Raw genomic sequence first — 21708 nt, forward strand, 5'->3', positions numbered from 1 at the left:
TAACATATCCATGTTAGGAGAGCTCCTTATAACGTCATCCAACAGCTCTCGCCACACCCTCCCCGCGCTTAGATCTTCATCATGACGTGTGGCTGTTGCAGCTTTCTCGTCCGATAGCAAGGTGCGGCGCAGTATCATGGCTAGAAGTTGGGCTCACACTGACGTTGAGACTTTTGAATTGACGTGATCGAAATCGAGAATGGCCTGGCAGTAAAACTTGTTTTGTATAAGCCGTGTGTCGGTATAAGTAGTTGAAGATGTGGTGGTGGTTGCGGTTTCGACAAAAGTATCAATTCATTCCATTCTTGGCCAACTTGCGAAGCGATACCCAAAACAACAATAACAATAACAATACCAATTTCCAACTAACACAACGATACCCCATTAATCCTCTCTTATCTGAAAGATACCCTTTTCTCGATCTTGAAGGAGTTGAACAAGAAGTACAAGACCAGCACATCATGGCAGACCTCTCCTCCCAGGTTCAAGACACAACAAAAGATACTGCCTCTTCCAAAGAGCAGGAATCCCCTGGTGCGTTCAATAGTCCTTCACCAAGTTTGGCGCTTATCGTCCCCATTGCAGTCAATCTTGAGTCAGTCCCCAGGAGCGGAGCTGGCGTCGTGAATGATGCCGGAGAAGTCCTAGATGACGCCGGCAAGACCATTGGCAAGATCGCCGACCCCGATAACCTCCAGAACCTCATTGGCAACACCGTTAATCAAGCCGGTGATGTTGTCAGCTCTTCAGGCGATGTCCTCGGCAAGACCCTGCCCATAGGACAAGGCAAGCCTGAAGAGGAAGAGGACTCCCACGACGAGGAGAAGAGCGAATACACAACCCAGTCCAAGGACAAGAAATCTGGTGGTCTGGGAGACGCCGTCGGTAGCGTTACCGGCGCTGTTGGAAAGGCTGTTGGCGGAGCTACAGGAGCTGTTGGCGACACAGCAAAGGGAGCTACAGATACCGTTGGCGACACAGCCGACACAGTGGGCGAGACAGGCAAGGATGCCGTTGAAGGCGCGACTGAGGGCATTGCCAACAAGTCAGACGCCACCTCCCAAGCTACCGACACAAAGACACCCGCCGAGACACCCGGCGCCCCAGAGGTCAAGGACAAGACACCCGATGTCAAGTCTGACGACCAAGACCAAGACCAGAAGGACATCAACCTCGAGGACCGCGACGCTCCTGACGCTGGAGATAAGCTGAAGGAGGTTCCCCCAGAGTCCGAGGAGGCTAAGGAGGCAACCGACAAGGCAGAGGATACTGCTGAGGGTGTTCCTGAACAGGCCAAGGAGGACGTTACCTCCAAGGTCGACGAGCAGGATGTTCCCAAGCCTGAGGATGTTGAGGAGAAGCTTCAGGAGAAGACCGAGGGTGCCCAAGACGAGGTTCCCAAGTCTGAAGTCCCTGACAAGTCTGAGGCCGCCGACGAACTCCCAAGTGGTGAAGCCCCTGGTGACGATGGCGACAAGTCTAAGACTGGTGATGACCTGAAGTCTGTGGCTCCTGGTGAGGAGGCTGCTGGTGTCACCGATGAGGTCCAGGACAAGGCTGCCGAAGGTGAGGAGGCCGCTAAGGATCTCCCTGAGGAAGCCAAGGACAAGGTCGCCGAAGGTGAAGAGACTGCTGAAGGCAAGGTTGCTGAAGGTGAAGAGACCGCTGAAGGCAAGGTTGCTGAAGGTGAAGAGACCGCTGAAGGCAAGGTCGCCGAAGGTGAAGAGACCGCTGAAGGCAAGGTTGCTGAAGGCGAGGAAGTCGCTGGCGATGCTACCGAGGAGGCCAAGGACAAGGCCGCCGAGGGTGAAGAGGCTGTTGAGGAGAAGGCTGCTGAGGGCGAGGAGGCTGCTAAGGAGCCCCTCGACTTCACTATCCTCAAAGGCACCACCGTCGACAAGGAGGGCAACCTCGTCAACGAGAAGGGCGACAAGCTCGGCAAGGTTGTCGAAGGAGAGCTCAAGCAGCTCATCGGCCTCAGTAGTGATGACCAAGGTGCCATCTGGGACAAGACCGGCAAGCAGCTTGGAAAGGCCGAGCCCATCCCCGAGTGGGACCGCGAGCAGCTTGACTTCTCCATCCTCAAGGGTACCACCGTCGACAAGGAGGGTAACCTGGTCAATGACAAGGGCCATCTCATTGGTCGTGTCATTGAAGGCGAGATCAAGCAACTCATTGGTCTCACTGCTGATGAGCAGGGCACCATTTGGGACAAGACTGGCAAGAAGGTCGGAAAGGCCGAGCCTCTTCCTGAGTGGGAGCGTGGTGAGCAGAAGGATTACAGCATCCTGAAGGGCACCACTGTTGACAAGAACGGAAACCTTGTCAACGAGAAGGGTCACCTCTTCGGTAAGGTCGTCGAGGGCGAGATCAAGCAGCTCATCGGCTTGGCTTCTGATGAGCAGGGCACCATTTGGGACAAGACTGGCAAGAAGGTCGGAAAGGCTGAGCCTCTTCCCGAATGGGAGCGTGGTGAGCAGAAGGACTTCTCTATCCTCAAGGGGGCTGTAGTCGACAAGGAGGGTGGTCTCACCAACGACAAGGGAGACACCATCGGCAAGGTCACTGAGGGTGAGGTCCGACAGCTCGTTGGCCTCAAATCTGATGAGAACGGCAAGATCTGGAGAGACGGCAAGGTCGTCGGCCAGGCTGAGCCTCTCCCTGAGTGGGACCGCGTCCAGAAGAAGGACCGCTCCATCCTCAAGGGCACCAAGGTCAACAAGGTCGGCAAGCTCGTCGACTCCAACGGCACTGTTGTCGGTAAGGTTGTTGAGGGTGACCTGAAGGAGCTCGTTGGCAAGCGCGCCGATGAGAACGGCGATATCTGGAACGACTCCGGTGAGGTTATCGGCAAGGCTGAGCCTGTCTCTGTCTCCGAGCGTGAGGACAAGTCATCCGCTCCTTTCGAGCACTTCCCCGGCGCCACCGTCGAGTCTGACGGCCGTGTCATGTACCAGGGCGAGCAGGTTGGTGAGGTCATCGAGGGTGACCCCAAGCAACTCAAGGGCAGCGAGGTCGACGAGGATGGTGACATTCTCGACCGCCGTGGCAACACTGTCGGTAAGGCCAAGCGCTGGGAAGCTCCCGAGGCTGAGGAGGAGAAGCCCGTTGACAAATCTGCTCTTGCTGGTAAGCGCGTCAACAAGGCCGGTAACCTCGTCAGCGAATCTGGCGAGATCTACGGCCGTGTCGTTGAGGGCGATGTTCAGAAGCTTGTCGGACGCATGTCTGACAAGGATGGAAACATCCGAAGTGAGTCTGGCGACATCATTGGTAAGGCCGAGCTCGTCTCTGAGGGTGAGCGCGGCGGCAAGAAGGAGGGCCCCTTCGCTCAGCTCAAGAACTGCACTGTCTCCAAGGATGGTAAGGTCGTCAACGGAGCTGGCGAGGTTGTTGGCCGACTTGTCATTGGTGACGCTAAGGCTCTTGCCGGGCGTGCTGTTGACGATGACGGTGAGATCACCGACTCCAACGGTAATGTCATCGGTAAGGCTGAGCGCTGGGAGGAGCCTGAGAAGGAGCAGAAGCACAACCCTCTCGCTGGCCGAAAGGTGAACCGTGAGGGTAACGTCGTTGACGCTGATGGTAACATCATTGGCAAGCTTACCAGCGGTGAGCTTCTCGACTGTGCTGGCAAGGAGATTGATGAGGATGGTGATGTCTTCAACCAGAAGGGATCTGTCATCGGCCACGTCTCTCTTCTCGAGGATATTCCCAAGGAGGAGGAGCCCGAGCCCGAGGGTGAGACTGAGGAGGAGAGACTCAAGCGCGAGCAGGCTGAGGCCGAAGAGGCCAAGAAGACTGAGGAAGCTGAGAAGAACAAGAAGCTTGCTCAACAACTGGCCTACCAGATTGAGCAAACTCTTGAGAGGCTCCGACCCATCTGCAAGTCCATCAAGGACAAGATCAGCGCTGCTGAAGCTCAGAAGCCTGAGGATCGTGATGAGGAGGAACTTGTCCGACAAGTCAAGCCTCTCATCGAGGATGGTGGTAAGATCCTGACTGAGACCAATGGTATCATCCGCGGTCTTGACCCCGATGGCCGTATCTCTCGCAACGCCAAGCAGAAGACTGCTGCTGGTGAGGCCACTCCTGAGGAGGCTCACCTTGCCAACTTGCTCAAGGAGGTTAGTATCATAGTCCCTTACCCTGAAGCATTCGCTAACAAGATAACAGCTCTCGACCGAGATTCAAACCACCATTGAGGAGGGCAAGCGCAAGCTCGAGGGTATGCCTCACGCTAAGAAGGAGATCAACCCTCTCTGGGGTCTCCTCGCCGAGCCTCTCTTCCAGATTGTCGCCGCTGTTGGTCTATTGCTCAGCGGTGTGCTTGGCCTTGTTGGCAAGCTTCTCGGCCCCATCTTGGGTCCTCTGGTATGTTTCAACCACTCATCACAACAATCAATTGGTCATCCTGTTAACAATGTATTCAGCTCAACGGTCTTGGTCTTGGTGGTCTGCTCGACGGTCTTCTCGGAGGTCTTGGTCTCAAGAAGATCCTCGGTAGCCTTGGTCTTGGTGACGTCGTCGGCACAGTCACCGGCGGTAAGAAATAAACGGTTTTTAATGGTTGGTTAAAGGGTATTTCTTAATGAATAATATCTTCGAAATCTTGGGAATGGAATTTGTATGAATAGTTCGGAGTTTTGTCTTTAGCTTTACGAATTTCACGATTTAGTTGGCCAATAACGTGCGCATTGAAATGAAGGTGAAAATTCCGAGTGCCGCTTGCTCAATTGGAGCTAGCTTGGTTATGGACTAGCCCCAAAGCTGATGAGTCAGCACGAAATCTGCACTACAAATTTCTGACTTTTTCTCCTCCAGCTCTCTCAACCATCAACAATCACCATGACCAGCTTGCTTCTGGCGTGGCCTTCCTGAACGATGCAACGATGCGTCTCTTCCTCATACGCCATGGAGAGACAGTCGACAACGTCGCAAACCTCTATGCCGGGTCTCGCGACTCAGCCTTGACTGCCCACGGCGTGATGCAAGCTCAACGGCTAGCATCTCACCTCGCTGAGCTCGTCACCATTGATCGCATCTTCTCTTCGAATCTCAGTCGCGCGGTGCATACCGCACAGGCTATCCTCGATGCGCAGAAACGCGCGAAGGATCTGAAATTGATTCAGGTGCCGGAGCTGAGGGAGAAGGACTTTGGGACGGGCGAGGGTACCAAGTTTGGGTCTGCGACGAAGCATGAGGGTTCTGAGACACCGCTGGCGATGAAGAAGAGGGTTGAGTTTTTTTTGGACGAGCATTTGCCTCGACTGTACGAAGACTCGACCGTCTGCATCGTTGCCCATGGTATCATTCTCGGCACCTTCTACAAAACACTCCGCGACAGAACCTCATCTGCTGGTCCAGATGCTGAACCGGAAGGCCAGGCATCTGCTTTTGTGCGCCCTTCATGGAGCAACACCGGCTACATCGAGGCCCTCGTCACGCGCGACTCTTCCGACAAACATCTCCAGATGCGCGTCGTGAAGATAAACAGCGTCGACCACCTCAAAGGTCTGAAAAAGACCCGAGGCGGAATTGGCAGCGCCAAGTTCGATGCCAAACAAAAGACGATGGACTCATTCTTCAAGCCAACGTCGCGAAAGCGCAAGCTCGAAGATGAGGACATCATATCTCGCTAATTGGTATGTTCAAATTTTTCTTTCTCACACTCACGATACTCCCAAGCTTTATGATGAAGAAGCAATTACACAGACCTGTACTGAAATACACAATGTGGAAACAATTTTGTCCAACCGCTGTCTGACAGCTTGTTCACAATTTGTCTTTGTTGTCATTTTCTATGGTAACTCTAGCTAACGATGAACTCATAGGTCTCATTAGAACTGCATCGTATCATGATCGATGGTCTTCATAGAATCATTACATATAATACACACTATTCTAAACATCCGTGCTCGTCTCGTCCACTCCCGTGAAAACTTTATACATCCGTCGACTGACGGCTTGACCAACTGTGCGATCTGAAAAGGCACCGTCTTTGTTTGCGCTCTTCTTCACGCCTTCGAGAAGAGTTGGCCCGCGTTCTTCTAAATCTCGGACCAGGCTACTGACTGTGTCGAATTCCGCCGCGACTCCATATGCGATGGGGGCCGTGACTCGGACAATCTCTTGCAACATTCGGACGTAGGTGTCTTTTGCGTCCTCGCCTGTCTTGACCTGTCCGCTTTCCATGCAAAACCCTGCTCCGAGTGTCGCAATGTCTCGTTGTTTTCGGTATGGTATTGTTGAGATGTGTTGGGTGAATGTGAGGATCTGTTCGGCTGTTTCCATCGGAATCATAGTGTGATGGATCAAAGCCTCATGCATCACCTGCAGTTGCAACAGCGCATCTTCAATTAACTCCTCAGATACGTATTCTGGAGGGGGGTTGTTTCGTCGACGGCCTGCTGTAGAAGCCGCAGCCTCCTGAGCGCGAACATTCGATGCAAATTGACGATTACGAAGGTTTCTGTTCTTGCGCATCCAAGGTGTAAGACCTTCGATCAGGTAGACGAGAGAATGTCCAGCAAAATGCCTTTGCATCTTGCCAACGTGAGTTGAGATCTGGTCGTCCTGCGCCAGCTTCACAAACTCGTCAGCATGTATCACAACCAGAGCATGCTTCTCATCTTCAAGGCGAAGAGGTATTGGCTCCCAGAGACCAATTTCGTCGTTGTATCGACTGCGAACCTTTCTTCGCCATTTGATCACATTGTCGACCGGACTGTCCCAAATTGTGTACTGCACATCGAAGGGTTCTAGCATGGTCTGAAGCTCAGTGGTGACCGTGGCATCTAGACTTGAGGGGATATCGACCATCATTTCTGGCGTCGAGACTTTCTTGTCTGTACGTAGCTTGTTGACCTCTGCCAGCGCAGCAGTGCGTTCCTTTTCGCGAATTTTGGCTTCCTTTGCTTCTTGTTTCTCTCGTCGCTTGGTCTCTTTTTCGACTTCTTTGGCTGCTGCCTTTGCTTCTTTTTCTCGTGCTCGCTCTGCTGCTGACTTTGTATTCGAAGGTGCGGGTTTTGTTCGAGATCTTGATGATACAACATCGCTTTGTGAGCGCTGAAGTTGCGATCGACGGCGCATCTTAGCAACATCGAAGGAAGCGATATCTGGCAATTCGTCCTCGGAACCGTCTCCGCCATCGGAGTCGTCAATGTTAATGACGCTATTGTTCTTCCCTGGCGGCGATGAATCGAAAGAGAAGACATCTGGGGCTGAACTTGAGATAGGATCCCATGTAGCATTCTTCTTCGGTGCTGGCTTCGGTGCAGGCTTAGGCGCAGGCGCAGGCGCAGGCGGTGATGTTATGATAACCTCGGGCGCCTTTGTCGTTACCGGGGCTTGATGTGGTGAACTCGCGAAAGGGTCGGAAGATTCTATAGGTCTTGCTAGGGGCTTTGGTTTGGGGGGAGATCGTCGCACTGGTTGTGGTGAACTTGCGAAAGGGTCAGAGTCTTCAGCGTTAATCGTCTGTTTAGTGGGTTTTCTGGTAGTATGTGTCGAAGATTTGCCAGTATATGTCGAAGGTTCCAGCTGGCTAGGTGATCCAAATCCCGGAGAACTCGAAAGTTCTATGGGGTCTGAGGCGACAGGAGCTCGTCCATTCCCCTTCGTTCGCACCGGCGGGAGAATTGTTTGAGGTTCTGGAGCTGGAGAAATGCGCTTGCGTGGGGGTGGTTGCGCCGGGGGAGAAAGACATCGTCTCTTATTCGGATTTGCATCGATCAATATCGGTTCATCGAGATCGATGGTTGTATCGAAATCATCTGAGAGAAATAGTCCCGGTGACGCAGAATTGGTAGCGTCGATAATTGGTCGGTGTCGCTTCTCTGGTTCAACGATGCGATCGGCCTCGGGCACTTGCGCAGACGGTGGAATGGACTGGCTTGGTGGTGGACTCGATGAGATGAGATCAATCACGTCAGGTGCCATTTTTTTCGGGATATTCGGACGACTGCCATTGATGATCGTTGATTTGAAGTTAACGCTCCCTACGATCAATGGCGGGGCGCGATGTGACGCGACGACCTTTGTTCAGATGGACACGAAAAACGCCAAAGTCACGTGCGACCATTAAGGAGCTTGCCACTCACGGCTACCAAATGAACATCAGATATGGGATAGAATAAAATCATGTTACGACTGGCATCATGCATTCTCACTGAGTGGTAGCCATTTGGATCAGCGCAGTGATATGTGCTGGGCGATATCACAGATCTCGGCTGACTGTATGTAGAGTAACCTATAGCTCTCCTTGCAGTACTGGACAAGAACCATTCATTGATTTGTTGTCTCTTCCACACATGGTCTTTTTTCATGCAGTATATATGTCACCATTCGTCAGTTATGGTATGGCCCGGCCCTTTCGTAGCTTGTTTTCGTACAATAACTTGATCTTCCTTACAAAGTTGATGCGAAAAGATTATAGGACAGTGGCAAGTTCTTGCAAGTACTCGGGCTAGAATAACATCTATAGCCTCTATGATAGTCACCACTAATCTCCAAGTTTACATTTTATACATCGTATGAGCGCTCCATTATATCTGCAATCTGCCGGGAGTGGTGGCAGAGCTCTATAGGCACATAGTACAAGCGATCCTCGCAAAAGATGATCACTGACTGAGGAGAAAAGAGGAATCCACGAGTGAGATATCGTCTCGTATTTGATCCCAGGACAACAAAACATATTCCTTAGCATTGCTCGAAAACAAAATAATACCATCAATTATAGCCTAATATATAGACTATCCTCCGAAGCGAAGTCCCTGTGATGACGATCTCAACGGCGAGGATTGAAGCTTATGTGTAAGTCAGAACCCCGTGCTATATCACGTCGCTTTATTGATGATAGATCACATACATACTGACTCGCCTCTCATTCTCCAAATACTTTTCTCCTTGATTCAAGCTTCGACCTTCAGTGCCGTTCCTCGACAGGGTTCAAAGTGTTTAGCGAACACAACATGCGTCAGTAACCAAGCTGTGCAACGTCACATCGCTACGTTGTAAAGACTCAATGAGAAGGGACAACATCTTGGCGTTTGTCAAAAGAAAGTCGAAGCAAGAGTCTGTATCTATAATTCATGGCATATTGGCGGCTCAGGGTAGGGACAGGGATAGATATAGAGATTATCTATCCTCCAAAGAAACAGTAACATCGCGATAACAAAAGTTTCATGTTTAATCACAGGGCTCCGTGAATACGTAGTTGCAGTCTATCCATCAATTTGGACTATTACCAAGGTATATAGTCTTTATAGCAGTGTTTGGAGCTATATCGTGGTGGTCAGCCGCGTGTTTAATAGATCTAACTAGCGAAGTGGAGGTATAGTATGTTAAGATAATCCACATATTACATCCGTTTCTATGGTGCCTGCCCACTCCAGGAGTTCTGTTCATAACTAGTTTTCTCGTGAGGATATTTTCTCAGTGGCACCGACTGAGCACCAGCCTCGTTGTTTCGATAGTGGACAAGCTAACCGTTGACAGCTACTGTGACAACGAACATCCTTGGCGATGTTATGTAAGTGGGCGTTAAAGCAACAAGCGAGAACGAGATTCTTAAGGCTGACGAATAAGACAGGCTCAACGCCCGAGGTCTCCGGTAGTTCATGCTGTCAACATGCATGCATTCCATTGAAGATGTGGCTTTCCTTTGGTGAGACGAACTGTCTCAGACAGTCAGACATGCTGTACCTGATATTTTGATGTAACAAGGCCTTGCCAAACAGTCAAGAGAGTTCAACAAGGACCAACAGTTCATAAGCTTCGATAGTTCACAGTCGAACATTTGTCAGGTCATGTAAGATTGTTCAGAAGAAGAAATGATAGTAACAGGTTCAGAGTATCAAGGTTTCATTGGGATCAGGAGTGGGGGCTTGGACCTGAAACATACCGTGGGCGTGTGTGTTTGACCCCCGCGATTTGCTTCCACATTTGAATACGACTCAAAACGCGGACAGACACCATGCCGGTCACAGTAACTGTTTCCACATTTTGCTTCTCATGTCGCGAAATGATGCCATTCAATACTCCGTATCTAATGGACCAAGAAACCTCGCTTCAAATGGGGCGCCATGTGAGCTCCAAGCTAGGTTCAGCGGGACATGGGTAAAGGGCTGAAGAGAAAGTCTCAGTATTATCTGTTCCGATTATTTAGGAGACGATCGTCTGAGACCCTGGATCTTACTTTAACAGGAGATGGGACGAAAGTTAAAGGAGATGGTTGATGGCTAGTTCTAGTATTATCGGAGGGATCTTGATAGTTGTCTCGGGCGCCAAAAGCAACGAAGCAGTTGAACGGGATGGTGTGCATGGGGCGGTTGCTGGTGCATTCCGTGTAGCATTGTCTGCAAAGTGATACGCGTCGATGTTCGTGATATGAAGGTACTTGCATATGTATTTTGCTGCGTGACCGCCTTAACCGCAAGGTACGTTTTGATATGGGTCAACTTGACAACGCATCAAGAGGGGACATTGTGAGAAAACTCTGTCACGACTGCAGGACAGCGAGAATGAAGTTTGCCGTTAGAGTCAATGTCCAACGGTATTCTTTTCTTCTATGGAAACTTGGCGTGAAACCGGTATATCGGTTACCGTTCTTGCATTGGTTTGATGAGATCCAGCCATACCTAACCAACAAACGCGACGATGTGCCGCTAGTTTCGACGCGTCGGATATTAGATCAGCCCCTGAACAGACAGGACAGAAAAGATCGGCTCGGGGTGAAGAGGCATTTGAATTGGCCCGAGAGACTAATCAAGGTGGTTGGTTTGTTGCTTGTAAAGACGATCTTAAATAAGGCCTGATTAAGCAGTTTAACCCTCAACATCCACGAGGATGCGTTGCCTGTTGCTCGGGTCAAGCTGGGATCGGCCAAGTAGTGTGAGAACAAATGGAGTCTCTTCTCAAGAATACGGTCCATGAATCAGGATGTTGGATATCACATTTTAAAGAAATGAGAACTGACTCTGATAGCTCAATTGGTCTAGTAAAGTCCCAATCAGTCTCTCCCAACACTATCACCAAGTATTATTCAGATTATGGCACTGATGCTAAGGGTCCAAGCATACAAACCAGTTGGAGGGTCCATGCCACTACTGGGCTGGGCTAGGCCTGGTCGCGCGGACCAGGTTACCAGCACCGGGGGGAGGATCCAGTTAAAACGAAGCTATCCAACCAGTAGGCGCTCTCTCCGCCATCACCTAACCAAAGCGCCTCTAGCCCCACCCTAAGATTCAGGGGTCAGGCAATCATGTCCATCAGACGCGAGGTACCTGACAACGTTGGCCGAGCCGGCCCAGCGCTAATGTACCTCTAGTTGCCCAGGGGCGGACTTGACAGCCCTCCATCCCGCTGAGTGTGTGTGTGTGTTGGTTGGCGGTGGCACAATCCCCTAAATGAATCGAAGGAAGCTGGAAGATACTGAACCTACTCTCCAGTTTACCCCTGGTGGGCTTGATTCCACTTTGAGGCTGTCCCGTCCCTTTTTTTCTGTTGCTTTTTCTACTCCTGAACTGAAAAGTACACCCAACGGCCCGTTGAAGTCATTTCTTCTGCCTCTTCATCATCTACAACCTCTCCCACCGCTTTGTCTCTCTTCCTTTCTCCTCCGCTCTTTTCTTTCACCTTTTCCCAATTCCACCCCGACAAAAGCCCCTCCGCTAGCGACTTACGTCCCGCTCCACAACTGGAACGAGGAATCGCCAGCCCAGACCTAGACCCAGCCCTCGACAACTCCGTCGCCCGATCGTCCGTGGTCGCTTGTTTAATTACATTTTCCCCCTACACCCCTGGTCTGAATAAACAATCGACATCCGCCTCGCGCTCACTCGTTGAAACTTCTACGAGTCCCCCAAAGGTCAACTGCCGCACGTGAGACCGTCTGGAACACTTCGCGATCCCCTCACCAACCGACGACTCTCGTGGTGCTGCAATCATCTATGACGTTCTGAAAGACGACTTCTTCTCCCTCCGAGGAAGACACTATACAAAGAAGCCCTTTGTGGCCTTTCCAGCTTTGCGACATATATCGCCGTTGACGATTACGAGAACTGAGACACCGCGCATTTCTTTCGCAACTTAGCCATGGCGACCTCGCCCCCGGCCTCGCCGGGAGGAATCCCTCAAAGGCCCATGAGCGCCATCGCAAGAGCCCATCCTAGAAGTAGTAGCAGGTTGAGCATGACGAGCAAGACTGGAGGCGGGAGCAGAGCCTCAGACGACGAAAGTCGGACGGCGGTCAAAGTTGGTAAGTCGAACGTTATCACCAAACTTTCTAGATACTAATGCTTATTTGTTGTCAGCCGTTCGAGTACGACCGCCGTTGAACCCTAACGATCCTGGATATGATCTGATTCCGCAGCGATTTCAACGAGCTATGGTCCAAACGACCTCCGATACCAGCCTTGCAATCGATTCTCCGCAAGGTCGCAAGCTGTTTGTTTTCGACCGAGTCTTCAGCTCAGATGTACAACAGGAGGGCGTGTGGGATTATGTTTCGGACTGCATTGGCGCCTTCACTCAAGGTTACAATGTATCCTTAATGGCATATGGCCAGTCTGGTGCTGGCAAATCATACACCATGGGTACTTCTGGCCCAGGTGAACAATATGACCAAGAGCTGATGGGTACGTTGAAGCGAACAAGCGGTAACTGCGCTTGCTAACCAGTATTCAGGTGTCATTCCTAGAGCTGCCATAGCCCTATTTGAAAAGCTCGATACTCCCGAGACCCCAAAGTCCAACGCCAAGGCAAATCGCAGTTCTCTTTCCCATCTCAAAGGTCCACGAGGATATAGCCAGCAGAATACACTTGGCGACCGCGAGTGGTCGCTGAAGGCTACATATGTCGAGATTTACAACGAACAGCTTCGCGATCTTCTTGTCCCCGAAACGACCCCGATGAACGAGCGCGGCAATGTGGCTATTCGCGAAGACACAAAGGGAAACATCATCCTGACAGGCCTTCGACAAGTCGACATCAACTCGGTGGACGACCTTATGAATGCTCTGAACTTCGGCTCCTCTATTCGCCAGACTGACGCCACGGCTATCAACGCTAAGTCGTCGCGATCCCATGCGGTTTTCTCGCTTAACCTTGTTCAGCGCAAGAACAAGTCGTCCGGCCAGGGCGCCGAGAAGCGCTTCTCCGTACCACTCGAAGCGATGACGGGCCAGGATATTACTGTGACAACCGACAGCAAGCTTCACTTTGTGGATTTGGCTGGAAGTGAAAGGCTGAAGAACACTGGGGCTCAGGGCGATCGAGCTAAGGAGGGTATCTCTATCAATGCCGGTCTTGCCGCCCTTGGTAAAGTTATCAGCCAGCTTTCGTCCAGAAACCCTGGCTCCCACGTATCGTACCGCGACTCTCGACTTACTCGACTGCTACAAGATTCGCTGGGTGGCAATGCTATCACCTACATGATTGCTTGTGTCACGCCGGCCGAATTCCACTTAAGCGAAACCCTGAACACCGTCCAGTATGCCCAACGAGCTCGAGCGATTCAATCGAAACCGCGCATTCAGCAAGTCGAAGAGGGCGATAAGCAATCTGTGATTGACCGCCTTAAGGCTGAGGTTGCCTTCCTCCGTGAACAAATTCGCAGCGCCGAACATGGTGGTAACAGCCCCCGTCGTAATGCCCAAGGTATTACTGATCGATCCGATCGTCAAAACGAGCGCGAGACTGAGCTCCAGAACCAACTACTGGATACTCAAGAGAGTTATACCGCCTTGAGCCAACGTCATGCTCGACTTATTGCTGAGTTGGCGCGCGCTCGTGAAAACGAATCGGGTGCGGCCCACCATGAAGATTCGGGTGATACAGCAGATGACCGCCTCAACCGATCGAATTCGTTCGCGCAAGCTGTTGAGCAAGTCGTTATGGAATACGAGAAGACAATTCAGTCTCTCGAGCAGTCCCTCTCTTCTACTCGCGGCACTCTCTCTAACACTGAGGCCAACCTTCTCGAGAAGGAGACGAAATGCGCTTATGTCGAAACTATCAATTCACAGCTCCAGAGCCGTCTACAGAAGCTCATGGACCGAGAGAATAATACTGAGAGTTACCTTCACGATCTTGAGGCCAAGTTGGATGGACATACCAACGGCGAAGAGAAGAACGCCACCATCATCATGGAACTTCGTAAGGAGATTTCCCGTGTTCGAGAGAATGAGGCGTCATGTGAAGACTACATCTCAACCCTTGAGGAGCGTCTTGCTGAGGCGGATCAAGATGCCGAGTTGATGCAACGTGAGATTGACCGACTTGAGCAAGTGGTTGAGCGACAAAGAAGTCTGGGTAAGCTCGACTCGCTTCTCCACGAGCTTGACCAGATCCAGGATGGCAAGGAACCTGGAATCGAGAACGGAGCCGATCAGAATGCCGAGCAAACCAACGGTGTTGTGTCTCGTCGTGCTACGGCCGAACACTCTCGAAACCTTTCCCATGTTAGTCGCCATAGCCAGATGGAGGACCCGATTCCTGAGGGCGACGAGGAAGACCACCCTCACACCAAGATTGGCCCTGTCAAGGAAGTGGACGAGGATGTTCTGCGTCTTGAGAAGCCAACTGAAGAGGGCCCTCCACCAAGCCCAGCTCAATCCAAGTTTGTTGCTGACAAGCTTGAGAACGTTACGCAGGAGCTTATTGACTTGCGCGTGGAGCATGAGTCGACTCTTCATGACTACGACTCTCTCCACGCCAAGTACGAGGATGCTATGCGTAAGATTGCTGAGATGCAGGATGTCGTTGATGAGGCCCGTCATGTCAACCCCAAGCGCGAGTCGGTTATTTCTGTGGCCACACCAACCCATACCCGACCCGAGTCTTTCCTTTCTGACTCTAGAACGAATGATCTGAAGGCTGGGCCGAGGTCATCCTTTACGCGATCGCTCTCCTCGGAATTATCCTCAGCTATGGATTCTCCTGCCACTGCCGCTTCATCGAACGGTGACATCTTGTCTGACGACGAAACCGCTACCACGAAGCCCGCAGCCGCATCGACGGAGAACTTGCCCCAGGATGATAATGTTGAGATCGCTGCAGAGCTCCAAAGACTCAAGTCGATGGCCCAGGAACGTGAAGCTGCTGAACGAGAATTGGCCGAGAGATATGCTCAGCTTGAGTTCAAGCACAACGAGACCCTCGATATTGTTGAGGAGCTCAAGACTGACTTATCTCGCGCCCGTGTCATGGAAGCTACATCACCTCGTTCCAGCACTCCTGTTATTCGACGTAAGTCAAGTCAGAACCTGCTCGTTGTCGACCGTGCCCAGCGCTCATTTTCATCACTGCGAAACATTGCTTCTGAGCACTTCAGCAGTCAGCCCGAGGCCATGCAGAGCTTCGAGCTGAACTTGAATGCCGCTATCCACGAACTGCACGTCAGGAGCGAACGCATTCAGGAACTAGAAGCAGACGTCGCAGCCGCTAAGAAGGAGATGGAAACCAAGATGACCATCATCTCAGGACTGACAAGAGAGCGATCCAGTCTCAAGGCCAGCCCTGTAGAGATGTCTATGGTGGCAACACTGCGGGATCAGCTTGAGCAGAACGAAAGGCAACTTTCTGATACGAGGAACGCTCACATGGCTCGTGAGCAAGCACTCACAACTGAGCTTGAGTCTCTACGACAAGCACTTGCTGCCAAGTCTAGTCTCCAGGAGCCCGACAACGCTGACTCCAAGCATGAGCAACGTGTTGCTGAGCTTCAGACTGAGCTTGCCACCTGGGAGCAGAAGCACAAGGAGGCCCTTGATTCCATGGCAACAACAGAAACCCAGATGCGGGGTACGATCGAGGAGCTTGAGGCCCGAGTTGTTTCCGACCATGCTCAAACCTCTGCATCTCGATCGCAGAATGGTGATAAGGATGAGCCAACCAACGAAGCTGAGCAGCGACAACAAAACCTTATCAGCTTCCTTCGCAACGAGATTGATGAGTACAAGGCGATCATCAACAGCAACGCTACCAAGGTTGCTGAACTAGAGCAGGCTCATGCTGCTGCTCGCACCGAGTTGGACGAGCTTCACAAGTCTCACAACGCCGTGCAGGAGGACAACTCCCGCCAGCTGGAGCTTATTGCCAAGCTTCAGGAGCAGATCGCCTCTCACGACGAGGGTGCAAAGAGCAACGAGACAACGCTTGAGGAGCTCAAGGCTGAGCACGCTAAGGCCCTGGCTGATCTTAAGACGACCGAGCAGAAGGGCTACGAAGAGCAGGTTGAAGTGTTGCTGTCCGAGCATGCCGAGAGTGCTCACCGACTGGAGACTGAGCTTGCAGAGGTTCGCGATGAACTCAACAAGGCAGCTTCACATGTCGCCATGGCTCTTGGTCTCGACGCCGATGCTGAGAAGTTGGTGGAGCGTATCGATGAGCTTGCTGCCAGCAAGAAGGCTCTCGACGTGGAACAAGCCAAGCGGGGCGAGATTGAGTCACATGTCAACGAGCTCACATCTATTAATGAGAAGATCATGAAGGATCTTGAAGACGCCAAGATTGCTTTGGCTGAGATGCTTGATGGCGGTGCTGGCTCTGGTCCTCTGGTTGAGCAGATCAAGATCGCCAAGAAGAGAATGACAGATCTGGATGACCGAAGCAAGAAGAACAGCAGACTTGTGGAGGAGCTTGAGGAGCAGCTCCAGAATAACTTTGACGAGGTTCAAATCACCAATAACCGATTGAGCACCCTGCAGACTGAACGCAACAGTCAATTGGTTGAGGCCAATGCCGCTACTGCACGCCTCACTGCCGAATTGCAGGTTCTGAAGGAAGATTATGCAGCTCTCCAGGTAAGCTTGTCTCTGCACGATAATTTGTGGACTTTACTGACACTTCATAGACTAAGATGGACGAGGTGGCGGCTGGCGTCCAGCGGTCAAACTCTAACTCGACCATTCGCAAGAGCGCATCTCACGTCTCCTTGCCATCACCCCCACCAGCTATTCCTCTTCCACCCCTGCCAAACGGTGCGGGATCTCCCGTCAATGGAGCTCCCAGCTCACCCACCAACGGACGTCCTATCAGCAAGGACAACATTAACATCTCTCATATCACCGAAGACCAGGAAGCGCGTATCCGAACCATCGAGAAGCACCTTAATGCGGAGCGTCAGCTTACCCAGACACTCGAGGAGGCTCTTACCGACCTGGAACGTCAGTCTAATAAAGTTAAGGCCGATTGTGATGCTTGGAAGAAGCGTGCTGGTGAGCTAGAGGTAGAGGTCAAGGAGCTCAAGGACCGCCCTCCTCCTGAGCCTGTTCAGGACAACAGATGGAGTCTTCAAGCTGTGGAGGAGGAGCGCAAGAAGCGACAGGCTGCCGAGGCTGCCCGCCGCCAGCTTGAGGAGCGTATGAATGCCATCAACAAGGGCAAGAAGAAGAAGGGAAGCTTGAACTGCTTCTAGAGGAGGCGAAGCTGTGACTAGCCGACTTTGCGCGGCCCGTTCCGGAGTCTGATCACGGGACACACATTCAGCATTGGGGGTTGATTGGGATGGGATTCTTTTTGCAACGCCTTTATGTGTCATCACGTTTCTGATTTGATGTTGTTCACTATATTCCCCCTCGAGTTTTATTGTCGGTCTGACGGTCTTTTTCGTCGGGCATCCCAACCAAGTTTTCAGCACTGGCCAGGAGTTTGGAGGATTATTTTTATTTTTATTTTTACTCTTTTGATTTTTTCAACCTTGTGAAGAAGGGGGGATTTCCACATACACGAGCGGCTCGATGCATAAAGATGTCATTTTGGGTCTCTGTCTTTGTACATGTGTAATTTTCTTCTTTTCGATTTTTCACCCCCCTTTTGATACTGGGGGATTTGGGTGGCGGACTTTGATTCAAAGAATGAAGCGGAAGATGGGATGATTCTTATGAGGGGGACCCTTGATTTTGGGTTCCGCATTACAAATTACATATAGGGAAACTTTTTTGATTCCCAAAAACGATAGTGGTAAATACTAGTTTCAAAGACCTTAATCATTCGCCTTGATCGTTTTCTTCTGAGGGGAGTAGTTCGGGGAACCAGCCGTATTGGGAGAAGTCAACTGAGTGTTCGCCCATTGCGTTTGTTTCGACATGTACGCCTTCTGCTTGGAGGGCATCGGCTTGTGAGCGAGAACCTCCAGGTTGAGATCTACATAGTGAGCTATTATAGTGTGTTATGGGATTGATGGGCTTACCTTGGTGATATTTGGCCTTTGGAGTTTATGACTCTTTGCCATGGGACGTTTTCATGGTTGAAGGGCTGAGATGGATCGGCGGGGAGGTGTTTTAGACAGACGCCGACTTGACGAGGTCTTTGAGCTGTAAAGTGTTAGTGATCTGAGATTTTGGGTGTGTGAGGGTTTGTTTACGGGTTCCGACGAGCATGGCGATGTGGCCGTATGTTGTGACTTTGCCGTGGGGGATCTCTTGAACGGCTGAGTATACGGCGTGGAAGAAGGCTTCTGCTTCGTCTGAACGGGGCATTATGATGGTGTGCGAGACATGGGTAATTGATACGAGTAGTCACAGTGAAGAATAAATGCTATATGAGCTGAGTGAGGCTGTCGTAGTTCAGTGAACGAAGTGCCGATTAATGGTGCTGAAGGGCGTGATGTAAATAGCGGGGTATGCCACTATCCAGTCACAAAGTCCAGTAAGATTCTTGTTCAAGATTATTCTATTGTTCATTCATATCTTATATACAGTCTATCTCTATCATTTCCGTCCCGCTAATTAATCAATGTTCTTCTGGTTAACCAAAACATATCGGTATCGCGCCTTTCCATTTTCCATATCAACAACGGCCTGGTTCGCATCCTCCATGGGCCTCTTCTCAACCCAGGGCTTAACATTCTTCTCAACAGCAAGCTGCAGCATCTCCTCGATATCCTTCGGCGACCCAATCAAACTTCCACTGAGCTTGAACTGGCCCATGATGAGGTTGAACGCATTGATGGGGGGCAGTTCACCAGAGTCAGGAGCACCGACTTGCACAAAGTCGGCGCCGTGGCGCAGAAGCTTGAAGTAATCGCTGTAAGGCATCTTGCTGCTTGAGACAGTGCAGATCATGAGATCGATGGTCTTGGCGTTCTTGTTGGCCCAGTCCTCGTCGTCGTCGGTGGCTATGTAAGCGTCTGCGCCGAGAGCGAGGACTTCCTCCTTCTTGGAGGCCTTGCGAGAAATACCAATGACTTTATCGGCGCCGAGAGCTTTGGCGAAAAGAACGCCAAAGTGGCCTAGACCGCCTACACCGACGATACCAACAGTCTTTCCAGGACCGCAGCCATTGTTACGAAGGGGTGCATACACAGTGACACCACCGCAGAGCATGGGCGCAGCGTATTCTGAGGGAAGACTCTCTGGTATCTTTACGACGAAGCGAGAATCAGTGCGGTTGTAGTCTGCGTATCCACCGTATGACTTTCCAATGTCGTCGGGGTAGATGGAGCCGTAGGTGCTGACCATCTTGGGACAGTAGTTCAGGCGACCGGCGGAGCACTCGGAGCAGTCGTCGCGGAGACAGCTGCGGGCCTGGGCGCCTACACCGACTCTGTCGCCGACTTTGATGTTGGTTACGTTGGAGCCGACGCGGACTGCCTTGCCGACGATTTCGTGACCGACACAGCAGGCTGCTAGTCATCAGTATTTGCTCCATCGTCTGTATTGGTTGAAGCATTGTGAGATGACTTACGGAAAGGTGTCTCGCCCCAGCCGGAGCGAAGAGTGTGAAGATCAGAACCGCAGATACCGCAGTGTGTGATCTTGATATCGACGTCGTTCTCCTCCCACTTCTTGGGCTCGAAGGTATCCCACTCCATCTTTCCATTGACGGAGTCGGGATCACGGCCAAGCCAGCCCTTGAATTCGTAATCGGTAGACATTTTGTATATTTCGAAGAGATTTACTGTAATGTAAAAGCAAAAAGATTGTATTGATCTATCTACCTACGTGAGTGCAGGCTATATATATCACCAACATCCAAGATTCTACAACCATCCAGGAAAAAATCTCGGACTCCGCAACGTCATCGAAGACCCGAGAATTTATCAGCATCAGAGACCGATGTAATGCTATGCTATGGAATGGATATAAACGGAGTTAAGTTTTCCATTTGGGACTGGACGGAAAAAGGAAGCCATCGCCGTTAGCCCACTAATCAAGTCCGAAGAGTGAAAAAAGGCCCGTAAAGGAGGGTGACGTCTCCAGATTGAGGCGGGTCGCCACGAGGTAGATGCATCGGCAGTTACTGAATCAATGGGGACTCTAGACTGAATAGAGAGTGTTACTATCTATGGAGATGTCATTGATCTTGGAATTGACGGTGTTTCTTTGATCCGAGTGTTTGGTTGGATTAAAGGTCTGACATCAGCGTCACGTTTTATTTTACAGGGATGTCTAACTTCTGTCAGGTCTTGATGTCAGCAGGTTGCATTAGCGCAATCAACGCTATCTCCGTAACAAATCAGAGCCCATCACCGAAGATTCGATCAAACTAATCATCAAATTCAACGAAGAACAGAAACATGCTGAGCCTCAATTGTAAGCAATAAACAGTCAAGGTCTACGTAGTCTTTATCTCTCCAGCTCAGTACTAATTTTCTCCTTCTTTTTCCCTCCCGGAGTTTACAACTCCACGTCAGCCAAGTACATAAAGTCTTGACCAAGTGCTGGGATCCATCGCTCGCACCCTTCACGTAAGAATCCCGATGGCAGAACCACAGAAGCTTACTCAACCTCCGGCTCCGAAACGTTTCGGTCAACTGCCCCAGTTAACGGAGCTCAAAGATCCGGATGATGATTGGACGGGAATCACTGAGGCGAGGGACAGACGGAGACGACAGAACCGTCTGAATCAGAGAGCTTATCGTCAGTCCCCTACTACCCTCCATACTGTATTTTACTGTATTGTGTATGAAGCAAACTGACCCCAGCAGGGAAACGGAAGGCCCGGAATGAGGAATATGCCAATGTCACCCCGGAAGAAGTCCACACGAATGGAATCCTCATATTCACTACCGCCAGAGAACGTGCGGTTGCATATGCATTCATGCAGCTGGTTCACATGCAACATAGTTTAAAGAGCCATCGCCCGGCACTTCTCCCCTCACTAATCCGTCTCAACGCCGTTAATGCCGTGTCGAGCAACGCAGTTCATATCGGCATCCCATTGCAAGGATTATGCTGCGACGATGTAATATCACCTTGGAACGCCCTAGGTCCCTCATCCGCAGACGGCACCCTCGTAAAATCCTCATGTCCCGAGTCTTTACGTCCTACAAAGCTACAAATCGAGATTGAGCATCATCCCTGGGTTGATTTACTACCGATTCCCCAATTGAGAGATAACATGCTAAAGGGCTACACGAGTGGTGTTTTTGATGAGGATGAGCTGTGTATTGATATACTGGGACTGATGAGCAGTCAGGGTTTGGATGATGCTTATTTGATTGTTTGGGGAGAGGCGCATGATGCGAGTAGTTGGGAGGTTAGTGTGGGATTTCTGAGAAAATGGGGATGGTTGTTGAAGGGTTGTCCTGAGTTGGTTGAGTCAACGAATCGATGGCGACAACAAAGAGGAGAAGCGAAACTAAATATTCAGGTCTAATAAATAACGAAGCGATACAAACGAATGTGAAGAGGGATAAAAACAGAACGAATGCGAGGAAAGACAAAATACAGAGAAACAGCTAACAGCAACCATCAACGCCTC

The 21708-nt window shown here is 51.0% G+C and overlaps 6 protein-coding genes across 6 annotated transcripts; 3 read left to right on the forward strand and 3 right to left on the reverse strand.

Moving 5' to 3' along the window:
* Positions 1-461: 461 nt before the first annotated feature.
* On the forward strand, positions 462-5642 carry BKA55DRAFT_533405 (uncharacterized protein; the record flags this gene model as incomplete). The annotated part of the gene is made up of 4 exons (XM_046189460.1): positions 462-4127; positions 4177-4374; positions 4434-4545; positions 4825-5642. 4 exons carry the CDS (start codon positions 462-464, stop codon positions 5640-5642), a joined length of 4794 nt encoding a protein of 1597 aa, XP_046057590.1.
* Positions 5643-5897: 255 nt separating this feature from the next.
* BKA55DRAFT_552827 (ERCC4 domain-containing protein) lies at positions 5898-8122 on the reverse strand. Its single transcript, XM_046191467.1, has one exon. The coding sequence runs from the start codon at positions 7939-7941 to the stop codon at positions 5905-5907; it is 2037 nt and encodes a 678-aa protein (XP_046057591.1). The 5' UTR covers positions 7942-8122; the 3' UTR covers positions 5898-5904.
* Positions 8123-12096: 3974 nt separating this feature from the next.
* Positions 12097-17419, forward strand: BKA55DRAFT_533407 (kinesin; the record flags this gene model as incomplete). Its single annotated transcript, XM_046189461.1, has 4 exons — positions 12097-12259; positions 12315-12638; positions 12688-16805; positions 16856-17419. The coding sequence occupies 4 exons, from the start codon at positions 12097-12099 to the stop codon at positions 17417-17419; spliced, it is 5169 nt and encodes a 1722-aa protein (XP_046057592.1).
* A 571-nt stretch (positions 17420-17990) lies between these two features.
* BKA55DRAFT_683878 (6-O-methylguanine DNA methyltransferase) lies at positions 17991-18482 on the reverse strand (the record flags this gene model as incomplete). Its single annotated transcript, XM_046198556.1, has 3 exons — positions 17991-18147; positions 18194-18317; positions 18368-18482. 3 exons carry the CDS (start codon positions 18480-18482, stop codon positions 17991-17993), a joined length of 396 nt encoding a protein of 131 aa, XP_046057593.1.
* A 180-nt stretch (positions 18483-18662) lies between these two features.
* BKA55DRAFT_552835 (uncharacterized protein) lies at positions 18663-19930 on the reverse strand (the record flags this gene model as incomplete). Its single annotated transcript, XM_046191468.1, has 1 exon — positions 18663-19930. A coding segment is annotated over exon 1 (728 nt), but the record flags the coding sequence as incomplete, so codon positions are not given.
* Positions 19931-20704: 774 nt separating this feature from the next.
* On the forward strand, positions 20705-21603 carry BKA55DRAFT_533410 (uncharacterized protein; the record flags this gene model as incomplete). The annotated part of the gene is made up of 2 exons (XM_046189462.1): positions 20705-20864; positions 20933-21603. 2 exons carry the CDS (start codon positions 20705-20707, stop codon positions 21601-21603), a joined length of 831 nt encoding a protein of 276 aa, XP_046057595.1.
* Between the last annotated feature and the right edge of the window lie 105 nt (positions 21604-21708).

Source organism: Fusarium redolens (genome assembly GCF_020744475.1).
Source record: "Fusarium redolens strain MPI-CAGE-AT-0023 chromosome Unknown BKA55scaffold_1, whole genome shotgun sequence".
Classification (NCBI taxonomy): domain Eukaryota; kingdom Fungi; phylum Ascomycota; class Sordariomycetes; order Hypocreales; family Nectriaceae; genus Fusarium; species Fusarium redolens.

Bases quoted from the DNA above. Each gene is read 5' to 3' on its own strand.
- BKA55DRAFT_552827 (XM_046191467.1), bottom strand. From the start codon at position 7,941: ATGGCACCTGACGTGATTGATCTCATCTCATCGAGTCCACCACCAAGC.